Below are 19,525 nucleotides of genomic sequence, written 5' to 3'. Positions count from 1 at the left end.
CTTCTCTCAAAGCCATTGGTATGGAGGCCATAGAAGTGTCCAAAAGAGGAGGAGATAAACTGAAGAAACTATTACAAAAATGATATAAATAAATAAATCTCTGCAGGATCTTCGTCCATCTCTCTCTCTCTTGCTCTTTCTCTCTCTCTCTCTCTTTGCCTCCTTTCTTTCACTCATCCCCTTTCTGAAATCTGACACAGGCCAGGTGAAATAAGGGTCAGATCAGATTTTGTGAACAGATTGTCGTTTTACAGCCATAAACATTCATGCTGAATGTACATTTATAATGAATCCTCCAGTCTTGTAAATTTGGCATCAGTAGGTCTTAAAAACGTTAAAAATTGGAAAAAAAAAATTGTTGTATGATTGTGTCTCCTTCAAGCTCAGGTCCTCTACCCAGAGCCGGCCGAGGCATAAGCGACATAAGCGGCTGCTTAGGGCCCCGTCGCAACCAGGGGGCCCCCAAAAGCGAGGAAGTGAATGTTCACAAGCAGTTCCGACGCAAACTATAGTGAGATCAGCTGGCTGTGAAGGGGAATGAGGTGCTGGGAGTAAAAGTCATGAAAAAACAGAGCCCCACCTAGGGGTGTGCGGTATATGCGGTAGACGGTATAAATGATACAAATTTGGCCTACGGTAGGGATTTAGACTCTACCGACCAATCGCGATAACACTTGTTAATGACATCATCGTATCTGCCTCAGTGTGAGTTTGCAGGCAAAAACACGTGTTTTTTCCTCTCAAAGTCTAACGGCTGTACTGCAACTAAGTCAGTATGCTGTCTCTGTCAGCCTGCCTGGGGCTGTAACACAAGCTAAGTGCTGCTTTGGCTAGTCTCAGAGCCCAGCGCTGCAGCTCTTCCTCTTACAATGGCATAAACAACCGTTGAAAAGTCTATTTTAACTTATGACTTTCTTTTCTGAGTCCACAGTGAGTCAAAGATCCAGGCTGTGATGTTAAATGAGGTCAGAAAAGCTGCTGTATACTAGCTGTATTTTCTGGTACGGAGTAAAGCCAAAGCTAAGCTAACTCAATGCTAAACACAACACTTCCGTCAAGCTCTTCAAAATAAAAGTCCGCGGCTGTTATTTTTCTGAAACGCTTTTATTGTGACATCTTTACTGGGAAACGTATTCAAGTCATTAGTAGCTTAATACACCTCATCAGGTTAGAGATGAAATGCGAAACTTTGAGTGCAGTTAGACAGAAGTAAACCTAGAGAGACTTAAAAAAAAAAATTAAACATGTTTTCTGTGTTCCTATACTTTGAGATAAATTGAGTATGCCATCAAAGGCTTGTTTTAATGGGAGGGGTTAGTTACACTTGAATTTGGATTAAAAAGCATTATCTCTTTTTAATTTTGTAATACCGTGATATAATACTGTTACCATCAAAGGCAAGAAAAATACCATGATATGATTTTTAGGCCATATTGTCCAGGCCTAGGCCCAACTAAGATTCAATAGTTTAAGTCGATGTTTTAGATTGGGGGGATTTGAAAAATGCTTTCTTAAGCTGTTTCTCAAGTCTGAGGACTTAAAATGAATGTAATGTAATGTTCTTGAATGCACCACACAACAGTCAAACACCATCTCTGCACGCACCTTGGCAGTACAGGCATGCTAAACATTAACCAGAGTCCCGTTAAACTTGTGATGTTCTTAAGTTTCTGTTAGCAAATTACTCCACACACAGTTTAGTCTCTTCTTAGTGGGAAGCTGAGCTGTGTAGGGTCTAATTGTTTTTGTATGGACTGGAAGAAAGGACAGGAAGTGGATAAAAGTTAGCAGATTCGTTGTCATGCCCCCATGCACACAGACAGCATCTGCAGACAACAGGGATACATAAATATTTTACAGGTAAGACACGGTTCAATGAATTTATCCAGATTAACATAATGATAGAGTTATGATGTGACTTTGTAGAGCTGTAGCCTATTATTTTTGCGTTTAATGAAGAAATCGAAGCTTGCGTCAAGTCAGTAGTCTGTGTAATATCTGACTATAGGAGGGGATTTTATGATAATACTGATCATGAACGAGCAGTAAAGTAAATTCTTGTTATATAAAACAAGCTGACTGTTATGATTTAGGTTCAAAGCATGTAAAATGAATGACCTACTAGCCTACTAGAGGAAGAAGTCCATCTGCTTCACAAGTGTCCACTCCTACAGACTTCAGGAGCAACACAGCCATCTCCTAACAGACAGTCCAGAAAAGCAAGGGGAGACGGGAAACTTTCTTCATCTGTGTGCATAAAGGTAAAACCCAGAACATCCCAGCAGAGACAGAAGAGTGGAGGACTTCCTGGTCTCCCAGAAAGAACATTCCTGTCCAGATCCACAACAGTCCAGCTCACAGCTCAATTTACTGCATGCATGCTAGTGGGCCCAGAGTGTGTGAATCTAAAAGTCACTACCATTATGTACAGGGATGATCATCAGCGGACTAAGTAGTTCATACACACTGGTCAAATACACGAGTCTAGTTTAACTCATTTAAAGAATCAACTGAGACAAATCACTTCAGGTTTAACTAAAGTAATGTATGCAACGTTATTTATATGTTAAATTTCTCTCAATATCATGTGATTTGAAATAAAATGAACAAAATCTCAAGTTCTGTTACCTCATTTTTCTCCACTGGGGTTGTTAGCTGTATATGTGCAGATTATCTAGCACTGACTGCATCAGTAACACTGATTGGGCCGGCCCTGCCTCCCAGAGGCCTGGGAGCCTGAGCAGGATCTTAGCTGTTCCTAGGAGTGTGCACTTCTGGACAGAAATCTCAGACGTTGTTCCCAGTATCTGCTGGAGCCATCCAACCAGCTTGGGGGTTACAGCCCCCAGTGCCCTAATCACTAGTGGCACCTCCAGTGGAACCACACCCCACATCTTCTCTAGCTCTTCCTTCAGGCCTTGATATTTCTCAAGCTTCTTGTGCTCCTTCTTCCTGATGTTGCTATCGCTCAGTATTACCACATCTATCACTACTGCTGTCTTCTGATTCTTATTGACCAGCACTGTCAGGCTAATTAGCCATTACCATCTTGTCAGTCTGGATGTGGAAGTCCCACAGGATTTTTGCTCGCTCATTCTCCACCATCTTAAGAGGCGTCTTCCATCTTGACCCTGGGACCTCCTCCATACTTGGCACAGATGTTCCTGTACGTAATACCAGCTACCTGGTTATGCCGTTCCATGTATGTCTTGCCTGCCAGCATCTTTACACCCTGCTGTGATGTGCTGCATTGTTTCAGGGGTGTCTTTGCACAGTCTGCATCTGGGGTCCTGCCTGGTGTGGTAGACCCCAGCCCCTATTGATCTTGTGTTGAGGGCCTGTTCTTGTGCAGCCATGATAAACGCCTCTGTGCTGTCTCTGAGTCTAGCCTTTTCCAGCCATTAGTATGTTTTCCTAATGTCAGCCACTTGTTGTGTTTGGCTAGGTGTGAATATGTGTTGCTAACAAAATAGCCTAGCCTTCAAATTCTCATTGGAGCAAATCTGGCCCCCGACCCAAAATGAGTTTGACACCCTTGCTTTAGTGTAAAGAGAGGGCAAAGCATATAGTAACAAATTCCACTTCATCATAGCAGGGATGGGTAAGGTGTGGAGGGTGATTGACATCTACACTATAGCCTTCTTAATTGTATCACAGTGAGGCCAGCTCAAGTGCTGAACACCTGACTGATGGGGTGGATGGTGAGTAAGGAATGTGTTCATTGCAGGAAGTCAAACAGCACGTCACATACACTGTCCAATGTGAGAGCTATATACCCAATACACAGGCTCATTTTATAAATTAGTTAAATCATAGGATGGAGATGAGAATTGCTAAAACTAGCAGACACAAACAATTGGTACTAGCTGGAAATAGCTCTGTTTGAAACTATCCCGGCTATCACAGACAGTAGACTAATCTTTATGCTGTGCTGTTAGTGTCCTCATCATTAGATGCTTAATGCATGTAAGAGGGTGTTGATTCCCTAAATAACTGCATGATGGCTCAGTGTCTCTCCACACCAGTGCGTATATGCAGTGATAGGCCAACAACACAGTGAGAGGGGCATAAAGCTGTGTCTTTTGACTTATTTACAAAGTTTTAGTGCATGCAATTTTGACAAAGAATCACATGGCCCGCTTGCCATGTGATGCTGGCTTCACGGAGACAGACCCATATTCAAACATGTTTACCCAGCAGCGGCGACTACAGCAGACGACATATCAATTACACACATCTCCTGTATTATCTTGTTTAATATGAACACAGAGAAGAGAAGAGCTTACACTGATCAAGGATCTTGGAGCTTGTATCATCTCATCTAAATACGTTTTTTTGTGGTTGTCTCTCAACAAAGTCCAAATGTTTTCCAGCTCTGTCATTTAGTCTTACGAGCTTGGGATTTTACATAAAATCTGTACATATTTATGATTTTTTTCATGGCACCTGTTTTGAACCAGTACACCCAAGAAGTTTTCTAAGAGGTGTCAAGGACAATTAGAGTAACGGTGTAGCGTGCAAATCAACATAAACAGACGGACACACTGCTAATCATAATAGTAAGATGTCAGTGTGGATGGCTTCCTGAAATGCATTACAATGCCATCTCACCCTTTTAATATCCAAAAAAAGGTTTGAACCACAAACCCAAGCAAAGACAGTTATATACCTCTATCATTGTCTAGAGGTGTAAAGAGATCTCATGAGAATGAAAACTCGAGATTTGTCATTAAAGTGATAAATGTCTTGCAAGTTGCTGAGCAGCAGCTCCAATACAGTAGTCCAATTGAACTGGAAATTGCCCCTGCAATTACCCCTGACTCTTTAACCCCTTAATGCCTGACAACTTGAATAATACCCAGAAAATTCTTGGGGTTTTTTTGGAACTGAAATGTTTATTTCACCTTCTACCAAAATCCCCCAAATGAAAAACTGCCATAAAATTTCACATATATTTTGATACATTTGGCAACTGATAATCCCGGAGGTCATTTACATAATTTATCTGACTGTATTCAATAGTAATTTATTGATCATGTTAATTAGCTGGAGGTCTCATAAAAGTGTCTATCAAATATGATACAACAGGCCTTAAGGGGCTAAAATCATGTGTTGCCATAAAGACACATTTTAGGATTTTATATAAAATCTGTTCATATTTATCATTTTTTTCATGATACCAGTTTCAAACAAGTACACCCAAGAAGTTTTTTGAGAGGTGTCAAAGACAACTGGAGCAACAGTGTGGTGTGCAAGCCAACACAGACAGTTATAGAAGTAAAATATGGTAAGTAGCAAATGATCTACAGTTGTCCAGTGTATATTACTAGTGGCAACCACTCAAAGGGCTTTTACATTATGTGCGCTTCCATGCAAAATTTCAGGGGCAGGATCACATCGGAACTAAGCTGCTTCTTGGGTTTCCATCAGGGTTGCCCTGATCCTGATCATATGTATCAGATCGGTAAAACAGTTTTGAAAACCCATGGAGAAACGGCAGCAGGGAGGAATTACAAAAACCTCTGTCTAAAGTCTGGATGTGTGAAGTCACACAATGCTTATGAATCCAGTCTGGTTCCACATAACAGTTTGGTTTGGTTCAGTACAATAAACTCTGATCTTGCAGCTGAAGTCTGTCCCACCAACCCTGAGCCTCGCTCGTTGTGATGGCCTGGGCTCAGCCTAGTGGGTAGCCTGATGGCTAGGTGGGGCCTGGACTCGGTTGAGTGGCTAGCCTGATGGGTAGTGGTGGAGTCTGGGCTCAACCTAGTGACTAGCATGATTGCTAGGTGGGCCTGGGGCTCAGTTAAGTGGCTAGCCTTAAAGCTAGTGGATCCTTTGCTCTGTCTGGTGGCTAGCTTTGTGGCTAGTAGTGGAGTATGGGCTCATCCTGGTTGGGCCTAGTGGTCAGTTGTCGATCCATGGCTGTGCCTGGGAGCTAGCCTGATGGCTAGTGGAGGAGCCTTTACTCTGCCTGGTGGCTAGCCTGATGGCTAGTGGTGGAGCCTTGGCTCTTCCTGGTGGTTAGCCTAATGGCTAGTGTTGGAGCCTTGGCATTATGAGAATAAAAATGAATCTAATGGACTGTACCATCAGGCTGATCATAACAAAATTGAATAAAGTGAAGGGGGTCTGAATACTCTCTGAATGCTCAGTATATTAGGACAAGTACAGTAGTCCAGTTTGATAGCCTGATCAAGCTACAAGTGTAGCACTACTTCATGTTCGTATATCTTCTGATTGAGTTGCATTCATTGTTTTTTTGTTTTGGTTTTTGTTTTTTTTCAAGGTTTAACTTGCCTCTTTCAACTTCACCATCTCAAAGTACTGATCTGAATGGCTGGAGTGGCCCTTTAAATGATTAATTAATGAGCTTATAGTCATAGGGTGTTTAATGGTACTGTTATGGCCACATTTGAAAGCTCAAGTGCCTCATTGTAGAATAATGAACCCTCTTTATGTATGGGGACATTTATCTGTTGACCAGAGCAGTGATTAATGGATCATTTGGCATGAATTCATGAGCTGGGGTTTGACTGACTTGTGTTGCACTCTGGCCATTATGGTTAAACACCGCTACATCGTTATTAAGAGCCACATTTAGCTCGTATTATCTCACTGTTTGGATACACAGTCGATCCAGACTGAGAGAGAGGAAACCTTGAGGTCTGTGTTTCCTCCCAGCAGCAGTGAATCACCTGTTTGTTCAATGAGAACCTTCAGCAGATGACTGAAGTGTAATATGCTCTAACACTGAGTCTCAGCATCCCACACACACGCACAAACACACACACACACACACACTGGAGCTCCGCCACAGCCTGCAGCTGCATTGACGGTAAACAGAGCAAGGTAGCGCATGGGCAGCCAGCAGGGAATTATTCCACATCGCATCACATCCCTGAGCATACATGGCGTCCTCGAACACCGAGCCATGAATTTACCGTGCAGCCAGACGAGGTAGCCGCGCATTTCCCTCGTTTCATTCTGCAACCATCATCTTTTTTGCGTCGGAGTGCATCACTGAGAGGAGAATCGGCGCACATTGCTACAGTAGGTACCGTCGGTTTGTGGAGTCAAGACGATGGATGTGGCTTCATCCGGATCTTTTGCTGCAAAAAAGGCGGACGGGCGCGATTTTTTATTCCAAACGCATCCGCATCTTCCGTACGTTGCAAGGTGTCTTTGAAAGCGTGGCGGACCACTGGGGGAAATGAGAAGAAGGGTCTATTTTGACTCACGCCTGTCGAGATGGTGAGTGAAATGCATTGCTATGTGTTTTTTTTCTCTCCCCTGCACCCCATGAACGAGCAGTAGTACCTGCTGTTAACGCCAAATCCTCCAGCTAATTAGAAACCATCTAAAAAATGTCACTCAGTGCGCAGGGCATCCATGGGAATATGCACAAAATATGACAGGAGATGTGTTTGCATCAAGTCTGCTATACTGAGCATTTATCAGCACCCTCCTCCATGCTGATATTTATATTCTGCGCGTTTTTGGTGCGCAAAACTGTGCTGTTACAGACCAAAATACACCAGCGAGTCGCTAGAATCCTCATCAAGTTAGACGCAGCGACAACCATTTTAAACTCCACCATATAGCATCACGTTATAAAATGACCTTCAGTGCTCAGTAGTGGCTAGAAATTGATTCTCACCTGGCTGCAGGGCCGGAGTGGGACTCATTGGTATACCGGGGCCTGGCACAGCTACTGTCACAATAACCAAGTTGAAAAATTCTGCAGATCAGTTTTTCAAGTCAGTGAGGGTATTCACACAATTTGAAAGAAAAAACAATATTTTGACTTTATAATTCTGACTGTTTCATTATTATGACCTTCTATGCCCCTCATTAATTTCTGAGCGTATCAAAGTAGTCCTCCCTTCGTAGGCATGTTTTTTCATGCATTTGTTTGTCAAGTTGGTTTCATTTGCATACCTCTGTATCCCTGTTTTTTTCCTGGTACCTTTTAATGAGGTTAAACAGGTTACTGCTGTACTCTAACTTCATCGACAGTGACTGATTCATACTTGTCCACTCTTATGTCTGTGCTTGTTAGTGGTAAAGGCACTTCTTCTCTTAGCAGCAAACTGGTTGAGGGGCTGCAGCTGCTGAAAAGGTATTTTTTAAACAGTTCTTTTAAAATATCTATCTGTATAGAGCTTATCTGTGTTGCAAACCTACTTATACATTCTTATGTAGGCTATACAATTTATTGATTTGATTCATAATCTTGGTGGTGGTTTGCACCTGTATTCATGAAACCAATATTCTTTTCCTGATACTGAAATTCTAGTTTTCAATTGGTATAGATGACAACAGCAATAATGGTGAGTTTGAATATCTGAAAATGGTACACCTTTTACAGTTCCTGTAATGCAAATTTGAGTGCACTCAAAATTTTATGGAAGTAAATGTAATTAAGTTCAAAAATACGCATTTAATTTGTATACATTTCATAATATGTTGTAAAATTTGACTAATAATGCTGATACATTAATGTTTTAATTATATATTTTTAAACTGTAAGCTTATGAAGTTTTGTTTGACTAAAGTTATACGCAGTACACTAGAGTCTTTAACCCTTAGGTGTACGAGTGACTGGACCATACATGTGTTAGAATCACTGTGTTTTTATGTCATTTTTGTCGTTTTTGTTATGAATAATCACTTGTATTTTATTTTGTGTATTATTTTGGTCCACACAAGAATGATTTAATGTTTCTAATATTTTTAACTTTTTTAACATTTTTAAAACATTTTGAAAATTAAAAAAAGAAAATTACACAACAATGTCAACATTGATTTTGTGCGTGTGCGTGCCTTTTTAAGGGAGTATAGGCCTGTGCATCCTGAGTCTGTTTTTTCATATAAATTATTTTTTGGGGAACACGTTCGATTTTATGCCAACGTTCACGTCATTTAAATGGTGATTGATGATTCAGATAAGCATCTGCTGCTTCCTTCTTGCTCACTCGCTCACCCCTGCCCGTCACCTCCAGCCCAGTGTTAATTTTGACAGCTGTTTTTAATTTTAGTCTTAGTCTTAGTCTTTAAATTAAATGTCTTAAGTTTTAGTCAAATTTTTGTCATTGCTACCCTTTATAGTTTTAGTCTAGGTTTAGAAGACAAAATGAAAAAAACATTTTAGTCTAGTTTTAGTCCAGAAAAAGTCATTAGATTTTAGTCTTAACTTTTAGTCCAAGCATGTATTCTTTTGCCTGAGTCTGGTACCAAACCACTGTAGTGTGTTCCATGCTGGGGTCCCTGCTTACTCCAGTTGAGACATAGGAGCTACAGATGCATTGTGTTTGACGGATATGATGAATTTTTAATGTCAGACGAAAACTAAATTACATTTTAGTCTAGTTTTAGTCATCTTGATGAAAACTAAACTTAGTTTTAGTCAGCAAAGATCTATTTTTGGCTAGTCTAAGTCTAGTTTTTCTCAGGGGAAAAAAAGGCTGTTGACGAACTATTTTAGTCATAGTTTTAGTCAAAATTAACTAAGTTAATACTGCGCCAGTCTCTCTCGCCCACCCTCGCACCTTAACCTCACTTTAAACACCATCGTTTGCATGTGTATGATGTGGAGATCAACCACGGGAACATGACAGATAAAGAAATACGTTTTCTCCAACTTGGCACAGCTGTGGCGTACGAGAGGGCGCGGTATGGAGCTTTAAATCAGGATGTATGGATCAAGGGGGATTGTTTTTTTGAAGGAGTGTTGGAGCCACACGATGACAAATGCACAACACTTCCTATCTGCAGGATTTTCTTATTTCACTTTTGGTTGATGAGAATAAGGAAGGCTGTGTACTATGTTAACAGTGTATTATGTATATGGTGTCCTGAACAATAAGCATTCTGCAAGAAATCAGGTTTTTTTTGTTAAAGCTTTCTCAAAAAAGTGCATTTTTCAGATAGGATGTTTTGCGTTTCAGCCATCGCACAGGCTCATCCTCAGTGTTTATTTTCATAGCAATACGAAACAAGCCACATTCTACGAATTTTCACAGTGAATACAAATAAAACGCAATGGACTCAGTGTGCAGGGTTCGAGTGCATGAGGAGTTTTTTTTTTTTTTTTTTTTTTTTTTTAATCAAGGACCCAAAAAAATTCCATCCAAAAATAACGGACTCGGTGTGCAAAGGCCTCAGGTGTGTGTGTAATTCATTCATGACTATTGTGTGAAAAAGTAGGTTTTTATCATCTATCATCAAATTTGCTAGCTAACGATTGATAGATAGATAGATAGATAGATAGATAGATAGATAGATAGATAGATAGATTTTACTGTATGTACTGTGTGCATGTGTATCATAGACGCAGTATCTACATTAACCCCATAAAGCCTGTTGTATCATATTTGATACATACTTTTATGATACCTCTATCTAATCAAAATGGTCATAAATGACTGAAAAAAACTTCCGAATACAATCTAATAAATGATGAAAAAGAAAATGCCCTTAAGTGGATTATCAGTTACAAAACACACCTAATGTATCAAATGAAATTTTAAAAAATCTAGATTTTAAATTTTATGGAAATTTAGATTTTTTTTGAATGTCATCAGAAAGTGAAATAAACATTTCAGTTTCAAAAAATTAGAATTTTCTGGCTATAATTTGTTTTTTAAGGCTTTAAAGGGTTAAAGTAAGCTAACTTTCTTAGCTAGCTGGTGTTAATTTGTCAATACATGCTAATAAGATGCATATGAACAGTAGTCATGAATGACCACTGCACACACAGTTTTGAAGTAGAAAGTGAAGACAATACATGAATCAGATCCTGCTGTGTAAAATATTCTTCTTAAGGGGAAACACTTGTGATATGGTCTGTGTGGTTCACAAAATATATATTCCTGACAGTCACAGTTGATAAGAATCACAGGTTCCCATGTAATTCCATAGGTAAATGAATGCAGGTCATTTTTGACCCACTTATGGAAGCTCGGGGTAGTAAAAAAAAAAACCTGAATTCTGTGAAATGTATATCAGCTAAGTAAAACATTAAAATGGCATAATATTAATAACATTTTTTGAGGAAAAGTTTTAATATAAAATGATAACTTCTCATTATGAAGATAGTTCAAGAACAATCTCACCATTGATTGTTGGGTCATTTTTGACCCACTTATGCATCAAAGGGTTAATATACTTCATTATTCCACCACTTGGATTAACAGAGGTCTAGGATACAGCATTACAGTCTGTTACAGTAATTTACCTCAACTCTAGATAGACTCTGAAACAGCTTTAGGACATTTCAGCAGCGTATGAGAAAAAACAGCACAGTTTGTCATTGTTTAGTCATCTGGTTAAATCATGAGCCAGTAAAAGATGTTTTCTGACAGATTCAATGCTTTATAAGTGACATTAAGCATCATCGATCAGCTAATGTGATGCTTTAAACAGATTAATAATGCTAAAGTTACAGTTAGGACGCTTAAATAAGTCCCTGCTGCACTGGCACTAACTTTTTGAAACATTATCTGCCTGCCTGATCTATTTTGACTCTGTCAGGCTGCAGTGTTGTCTGGCCAGAGCTGTGTCTTTGGCCAATCAGACTGTGTTGTGGGCGGAGCCATTGGTAATGGAGAGGGTGTGGCAACTGAGCCAGAGGGGAAGACACACATGCAGCAGAGCCAAAGTAGCAGGCTTTTCAATTAATTTTATCGGTGATCAGTGGAATAAAATGCAGATACCGATCATCAGCCAAATACCAAATAATGGTGCCGATACTAGGCCAGACTGATTATCGCTCGAACCCTAGTTTGCACAGTTTATACTGTCATGTGTCATCTCCCTGTGGCGCGAGCTGTGAGCTTGTAATAACAAAATTAATTTGCATATTTACAAATAGTTATTGATTATGCATCGTTCTCTCTTTATCATCACCTCTACTGTCATAGGTCAGAGGTCAGCTCCGCTTGACCTAGCGCAGAGAGAGAGAGAGAGTTTGTGAGGGGAAATGTAACCTGCACAATAAGTGCTCCTGCTTGTATCTATTCTAGCTCGTGCAGCCTGTACAATGCTGCTGTACGGCAACCCTGAAAGCAGCCCGGCCCATTGGGAATTCTCCAGGTTCTCCAGATAAGCCACTCCGGGCCTGCCTGGCTGGGATCAAGTGTCCTTTTGCACTCACTACCACAGCTTCATCTCTGACAGAATATACAACAAATGTCCTTTCTTGCAGCACATGAGCCCACTTGTCACCAAAACCACACCAGGAATCTGCTGCTTGTCTGTGACTGATGCTACCAAAATCAGTGACTGCATTTTTTCCCCCCTTCCTCTCCTTTCAAACATAGTCTCTCTGCAGACTACTCACCCATGCGGTGATCCCTCTCTCTCTCTCTCCTTGTGTCCCAAATACATCACAACGCATTTGACAAAACCCCAGCTATGCTATTAAAAACCTGCATGAATGCTTGAGCATGCACATGCATCCCTAAAGTCTCATTTTTATCCTACAGAGTTAGAAAGAGGAGAGGAAAACATTACCCTTCTGAAGCTAAATACTGACCTCAGCTTCATCACCATGGAGACTCTATAACTTTACCACACACTGCATATTTAATACATCTTGATCCATGCACTGCCATAGATACACTTAAGCCTTTATGAATATGCTCTGCATATTTTACACCAACGTAAGGTATGCTCTGGCTGCATCCTCTGTAAAGCAAAGAGCTTAACCCTGCTGCAGACAGGAAACATGTTTCAGCACTGTAAGAGGATTTGCCAACATAGAAATGTATTGATACGATAAGCCTTTGAAAGGAGTTGCACTTATCTGGCTGTGATTTACTGTGAGTGGCCTTTGTGCACTGATCTGTTCACTGGAGTCACAGATGGGAGAGACGAAGGCCAAAATTAGTTGCCATATGCTAGATTTGTGAATCATGTCAGGAGAATAGAAATCAGAGATTGTCATATTGGTTAAAGAAATATTTAAAAAAAAAAAAAACACCCTTGCATGTCTGTTTTAGTTTGCTTTTGTGTCATCTTTATGCAACATGCAGGTGTGCAGAGCCCTAGAGAGCGACAGAGTCAGGAGGTCCCTCTGCTCTCCTCAGCCTTAAGATGGCAGCATCCTCTTACAGTACATCATATGTGGCAAACCAATCACAGCTGCAAGCTTGCATCCATGCACAACTGGCAGATTTGATGCATGATTAACCTGCAATATTTGCAATAACTGCATTTTATTTTTCTTCTAATTTCCAGAATATGTCAGTGAAGATGAACCCTATCTCTGCATGTTGATTTAGACTGCTGATGAGTGTCTCTCCTTCTCTAATTGACCGTATCTTTCTCTCTGTTCTCATAAAGGAGGCATCGTTAGGAAGACCTCTACATTCCAGATCAAACACACCTCATTAGATCATTGTTATTCTGCTTAAGAGCAAAGAAGCCTCTCTTAGCTGCAAATTTCCTCTGCCTATGAGCACTGAATCACAAAGAAGATTGATCCCACTGTCGACCCCATGTAGGAACTGCTCCCTCCGATTCCCACAGCCTTGATTCGTGCTTGGATTTCAGCATTCAGTCAAATCCACCAGGTTGGTATCAACGAATCTGCAGACGCAATGTATTTTGGTTTGTGAGAATTTATTGAGTTATTCAAGCATTGCAGGGCAACACATGATCAATGAAGCAGCCCAACAGTCATTATAGACCCATAGTGGATGTGAAACACCTTTACATAGCTGGATGATGAGTAAACCGTGCATAGTTGATTTATCAGCCTGATTCCATGTCTGTCATCAGGCAGATTCATCTTGCAAAGGTTTAATCTGAAACGTTAGAGCCTGGTTTGAGAACAGATGGACCAGTCAGCATTGTTTGAAAACAACATGGCTGTAGCTTCAGGTGTGGTTTAGTTTTGAAGTTTTATTTTGCCTTCAAGGCAGAGGCCATGATTCTCTTCCAGAAAAGGATTGCTCCTTCCATGTGGAGACAACAACAACAACCTCCATGCACATGAGACTGCAGGAAACTGTAGTAAATATGCCAGGCCAGTAGTTGGCAGTGTAATTTTGCAATGAACAAAAGATGCGCATGCATGGAGACCCATCCTTCCTTGGAGCACCCACTGGCACATGTGTAAAAACCCAACTTTGCACATGGCATTTGCCTACAATTGTAGTGCATGTGCATTTTCAGAAAGTTGCGTTTTGCCTGTCTACCTGGAGATAGAGACGGGGATGGTTAGAAAATGTTTCACTCTGGAGCTTGTTTCCAATTTGTTCCATTTTCAGACACCCAAAACACTGTTCTCATGTAGACAGAGAGCCAAAATGTAACAGAAGTTTTCCATTGCTCCATTTTGGTCTCATAAGACCAAAGAACTTTCTTCCACATGACCATGGAGTCCCCCACATGCATTTTGGTAAACTCTAGTCTAGATTTAATCTGAGTTTTTTTTCAGCAGTGACTTTCTCTTTGACACTCTCCTGGTGACCCAGCCAACAGTTGTTGTATGCAGAGTCTCTCCCATCTCAGCTGCTGAAGCTTGTAACTCCTTCAAAGTAGTCATAGGTGTCTTGGTGGCCTTTCTCACTTGTCTCCTTCTTGCACGCTCACTCAGTTTGTGAGGACGGCCTGATCTAGGCAGATTTACACATGTGCCATAATCCTTCCATTTCTTAATGATAGATATAACTGAACTCTGGGGGATGTTTAGAGCCTTGGAATGTTTTTTGTTTCCATCCCCTAATTTATTAACCTGGAATGCCAGGAAAACCTCTCATAGACAGCGTTTGGGAAAAGGCAGAGCCTTTGAAAAAAAAAACTCAGAGGGTGATTGGAAGAACGTTCTGTCTGTCACATCTTTACGGGCCAATCAGAGCAACAAACACACGTGGCGTAGCCACTACCGAGCTGGGCTCCTATCAAAGGAGTAAACTCCATATAGAACTGCATATCGCAAACCATGATGACTGTAGATATGTCAGTGCACGGCTTTTGTTGTTTTTGAAAAGAAAACAAGTCACTGCCGTTCTTTGTTCTTCTTTTAATGAAGAAATGTCGCCATGTTCTGATAAAACTGGCACTTTAGCAGCATCCACACTAATGTCTTCCGCCATTATTGCACCGGCCTGTTGTTGCTGCTTGCTTGCGTCACAACTCCACCGTGCCCAGACGGCAGCTTTGCAAGATGTATTCGCCAGTGAGAAGCACGGAAACGGGCGTATCCATCCTTTTTGCAAGGTTACTAAATCATACCTCTCAATAAATTCTTCTCTTGGTGGTTTTTTGTCTTCATGGAGTAATGGTAGCCAGGACTACTGATTAACCAATTGACTAGACCTCAGCAGAATTAGGTCATTCACTTTATATATTTTTATATAATTGACATTACTTTGTAGAAATCTGTTTTCACTTTGACATTAAAGAACCTTTATTTGGTCAAAAAAGCCAAAAAAAAAATAGATATATGAAACTGTCTATCTGGTGTGTTAGGTTATTGAGGAGTATGGTTGTTGTATCATCTTTAATCTCTTTCTTTTCTTTCAAAATTCCCTTTCAGGACAGAGTATGTCATCAACACCTTTTCACAGAATCCTACGACCCCTTCTACTCGGCACATTCGTTCTGGGATGCTTTGTGACTGTGTTTTTGATGTATTTTAAACCATCCACCAGCTGGTTATCTGGTTCTGTAGAGTCCACAGTATCCACAGACCCGGGCAAGAACCTCTTCTCCACCAGGAGTGATAAGAACGTGACCACCGTGCTGATCTGGCTCTGGCCTTTTGGACAAACCTACGACCTGGGCGTGTGTAGCTCTCTCTTCAACATCGAGGGCTGCTTCGTCACAGCGGACAGGAACCTCTTTAACAAGTCCGATGGGGTCATCATCCACCACCGGGACATCAGCAGCGACCTCTCCAACCTGCCGCCGCTGCAGCGACCGTCCTTCCAGAAGTGGGTATGGATGAACTTGGAGTCACCGTCTCACTCCTCCCAGCTGCCTGGGATTGAGAACTTGTTCAATCTGACTCTCAACTACCGTCAGGATGCTGACATTGAAGTGCCTTATGGGTCCATCGTAGCAACGGAGGGTGAGGAGGACTTTGTCCCACCAAGCAAAAACAAGCTGATCTGCTGGATTGTGAGCAACTGGAACCAGGAACATGTGCGGGTGAAATACTACAATGAGCTGTACAAACACATCGAGGTTCATGCATATGGACAAGCCTTTGGGGAGTACATCCCTGACCAAGACTACTTCCCCACCATGGCCAGCTGTAAGTTCTACCTGGCCTTCGAGAACTCAATCCACAAGGACTACATCACCGAAAAATTCTACAACCCGCTCTCTGTGGGGACCGTGCCCGTGGTTCTCGGCCCGCCGAGGCAGAACTACGAGAACTTTATCCAGGCAGACGCCTTCATCCATGTGGACGACTTCACCTCACCAAAGGAGCTGGCTGATTACCTGCTGCTCCTGGACAAGAACGAGGAGATGTACCTCAGGTACTTTGAGTGGCGCCGGCACTTTAAAGTAAAGAAGGCCTACTTCTGGGCAGAGCACACATGCCTGGCTTGTGATCATCTGCGTAGGCACAAGGAGTACAAGTCGATCAATAACCTTGACAAGTGGTACTGGGGTGGATAGTGCTCTGAAGGGCTATGCAGTGCTTGTTTTGTTATTGAAGGCAGTGCTTTAAGATTTTTGACCTTCACTCAACAAGAAAGTTGACTACTGTTCATTCTGAGATCATTTTTATTTGGCCCATTGAGACATCGTCTTGTTTTTCTTTTTCATTTGCAAGCCAATTTTGCTAAGCCTTATTTTGCCTTGTGTTCTCCATTTATTGTTTTTTTGGAAGGATTATAAATGTACTACATTTTTATCATTGTTTCAACCTTTATTTTGCTTCAAAGCGCACATTTGCTGCTATTCTTTATTTTATTGGTATGAATGTGTGGAGGGTATATTTTTCTGTTACGACTATCATACATGGTGCAATGGTTCTTTCTTGTTTCACTCTTAAATATCACCTTTTTATGAAATGGCACACAGCAGACAGAGGAATACTGTTGGCTGCAGAAGACTGGCATTAAAAGATAAAATATTTATGTAATATTTATTAAAGTGAGGCATTATAAGATAAAACAATCTCATCTGTGCTAGTGATGCAGTCACCTATGCAGTGTTTACTGAACTGTGAAAGTAGTACAAATGTGTCATGTACATACTGTATGGTGTATTTTTTGGAAATATGCAGCTGTCCCATATTTTCTAAGTTTGCACTTCTCTGCCAACTGTTACCTGTTCTTTTTAACATACAAAGAGCCATCACATCATGTGGCTGTAGATGGCATATGGTGATCATTACCACGGTAGTCTCTGGCAGCAGATGTGACTCCACTCCTTGAGAGGGAGGTTTCTATTTTAATCATATTGTGAATTGTTCATTGTCACATGTGATGTGTCACGGAGCAGCAGGATCCCGTGTGGATGATGATAATACAGCACAGAAACCTTATACTGCAATATGAAACTCCCACACCACATTATGTTGCAGTATGATTTCAACTTAGAAGTCTGTGATTTAGAGTCGAATATGAGAGCACAATATTACCACCATCACACCTTTGATTAAGCTAATTTACTGTGTGTACTGTACTGTCAACTCATAATGTGACTTAAGGTGCTTTTTGACTCTCTCCAGGAACTAGGGAGCTTTTCAGGATCTCGAACCAGGATCTAAATCTGGTTCTAGGGTAGAAAAGTCCCTGCCCAGGATCTATGGGGGTTGGGGCTGCAGTGCTGAACGTTTCTGATTGGTTTCTAGGTCAATGACTCTTACATCGACATCATTAGCATTGTAATGGTTGACAAAGGCTCATACTTCACTTATGCCACTGTTGGTTTTAGAGGTGAAGACTTTCAGAGGAGATAAATTCAGAAATCTTAACCAAGTTCAGCCACCTGTTTAGATCAAACTTCAGTAATTATGACTGAAAACCTACACAGACATTTGATAAGATTAAAATTATATGTAATAGATTTTAGAGAACATCTCCCCCTGACCCAGACTCTTCATTACAACAACCGAATAGAGCAGAACAATTTAGGAAAATAATCTAATTGTGGGTTTCATTTTTTTTTTTTTTTAGTTTTTTATCTTGTGTATTTTTCAACAAACACAAGTGAAAAGTTAACCTTGCAAAGCAGATGGATACGCCCGTTTCCGTGCTTCTCACTGGCTAATTCATCTTGCAAAGCTCCTGTCTGATCCGTTCAGGCCCGGTTAGAAAGTGACAGGACCAATCAGCGACGAGGGGTAGTACTTTCAGGTGCAGCAGAGTCGTGATGCAAGCAAGCAGCAACAAGAGGCCGATGCAGTTATGGCAGAAGACATTAGGGTGGATGCTGCTAAAGCACCAGTTTTATCAGAATTTGACATTTCTTTGTTAAAAGAAGAAAAAAGAACAGCAGTGAGTTGTTTTCTTTTCAAAAATGACAAAAGTCATGTACTGACATGTCTATAGTCGCCCTGGTTCATGTTATGCAGTTCTATATGGAGTTTATTTCTCGGTAGCTTAGCATGCGCACCTCGGTAGCGGCGACGACATCACGTGTTTTGTTGCTCTAATTGGCCTGTAAAGATGTGACAGACAGACAGAATGTTTATCCAATCACCCTCCGCGTTTTTTTTCAAAGGCTCTGCCTTTTGCCAAACGCTGTATATCGAAGGTTTTCCGGATAGATGTGTGAAGCCCTGGGTGCTCCAGTGTTGGTGGCGAGTGGAGCTGTGACTAATGTGCCAACCCTTCCAAGTGAGGAAGGTGTATATGTAACAGTCAGACACATACAGACCCATGTGTAGGACTGACCTCAGCAGCAGCCAAATCACAAACTATCTAGTTAAAATTAAAACTACAGATACATTTTCTGAAAGCCACTCTCACAGACCGTTCATCTGAGACGCCGTCTCTTTCAGAACAGCAGTGCCATAATTTGCCATCAGATTGTATTTTCGGATTTATATATATTTTTTCATTTCAACTTTATTCATTAACAAATTCTGGCTGTTACATTCACTAAATAACCACATTGCAAATATGAAAGACTAACAAGCATTTCTTAAATAAAACAGAGAGAAAGGTAAAAGGCCAAGGGTGAAATTATGCACAGACCCATTTTAGAAGTAGTTCCACAAACAGTGGCTTGCTTTAGCTTTGTTAAGCTAACATAGCTATCCCAGGTATGTAGTTAATGTTAGCTTCAGCAAGGTAAGCTTTAGCAAACGTAGCTAAGCTACCATAGCTACGTAGAGAATGAAGTGTGTCACCAAATTAGCTTTCAGGATTTCTTAGTTATAGTATTCAATGGGACATTTATATCTGCAGTACACATTATGGACACATGGGGGAGCACCATCCTTTAACACTCACTCACCAACCACTGGATGGCAAAGAAACCAAAGTCACTGTCAGCTTGGCTAAAAATTAAAAAAAACTTTTTTCCAGCCTTAAAAAAGAAGAGTTTTTGT

At 41.0% G+C, this 19,525-nt stretch overlaps 1 protein-coding gene across 5 annotated transcripts; it reads left to right on the top strand.

Annotated features, from left to right (window-relative positions):
* The first annotated feature begins 1,713 nt into the window (after positions 1-1,713).
* fut9a (fucosyltransferase 9a) lies at positions 1,714-18,219 on the top strand. Of its 5 annotated transcripts, none has more exons than XM_041812290.1 (4): positions 1,714-1,860; positions 2,175-2,261; positions 13,348-13,577; positions 15,548-18,219. In XM_041812290.1, the coding sequence occupies exon 4, from the start codon at positions 15,556-15,558 to the stop codon at positions 16,636-16,638; it is 1,083 nt and encodes a 360-aa protein (XP_041668224.1). In that variant the 5' UTR covers positions 1,714-1,860; positions 2,175-2,261; positions 13,348-13,577; positions 15,548-15,555; the 3' UTR covers positions 16,639-18,219. The 5 variants fall into 5 exon arrangements, with proteins under 5 accessions (XP_041668224.1, XP_041668226.1, XP_041668225.1 ...); XM_041812291.1 differs by lacking the exons at positions 1,714-1,860; positions 2,175-2,261 and adding exons at positions 6,770-7,254; positions 8,090-8,122; XM_041812289.1 differs by lacking the exons at positions 1,714-1,860; positions 2,175-2,261 and adding exons at positions 6,770-7,254; positions 8,063-8,122.
* Positions 18,220-19,525: the final 1,306 nt, after the last annotated feature.

The sequence above is a fragment of the Cheilinus undulatus genome, linkage group 18, assembly GCF_018320785.1.
Source record: "Cheilinus undulatus linkage group 18, ASM1832078v1, whole genome shotgun sequence".
In the NCBI taxonomy this organism is placed as follows: Eukaryota; Metazoa; Chordata; class Actinopteri; order Labriformes; family Labridae; genus Cheilinus; species Cheilinus undulatus.
Note: the sequence above shows the minus strand (reverse complement) of the source record. Positions and strands in the feature narration are given on the sequence as shown.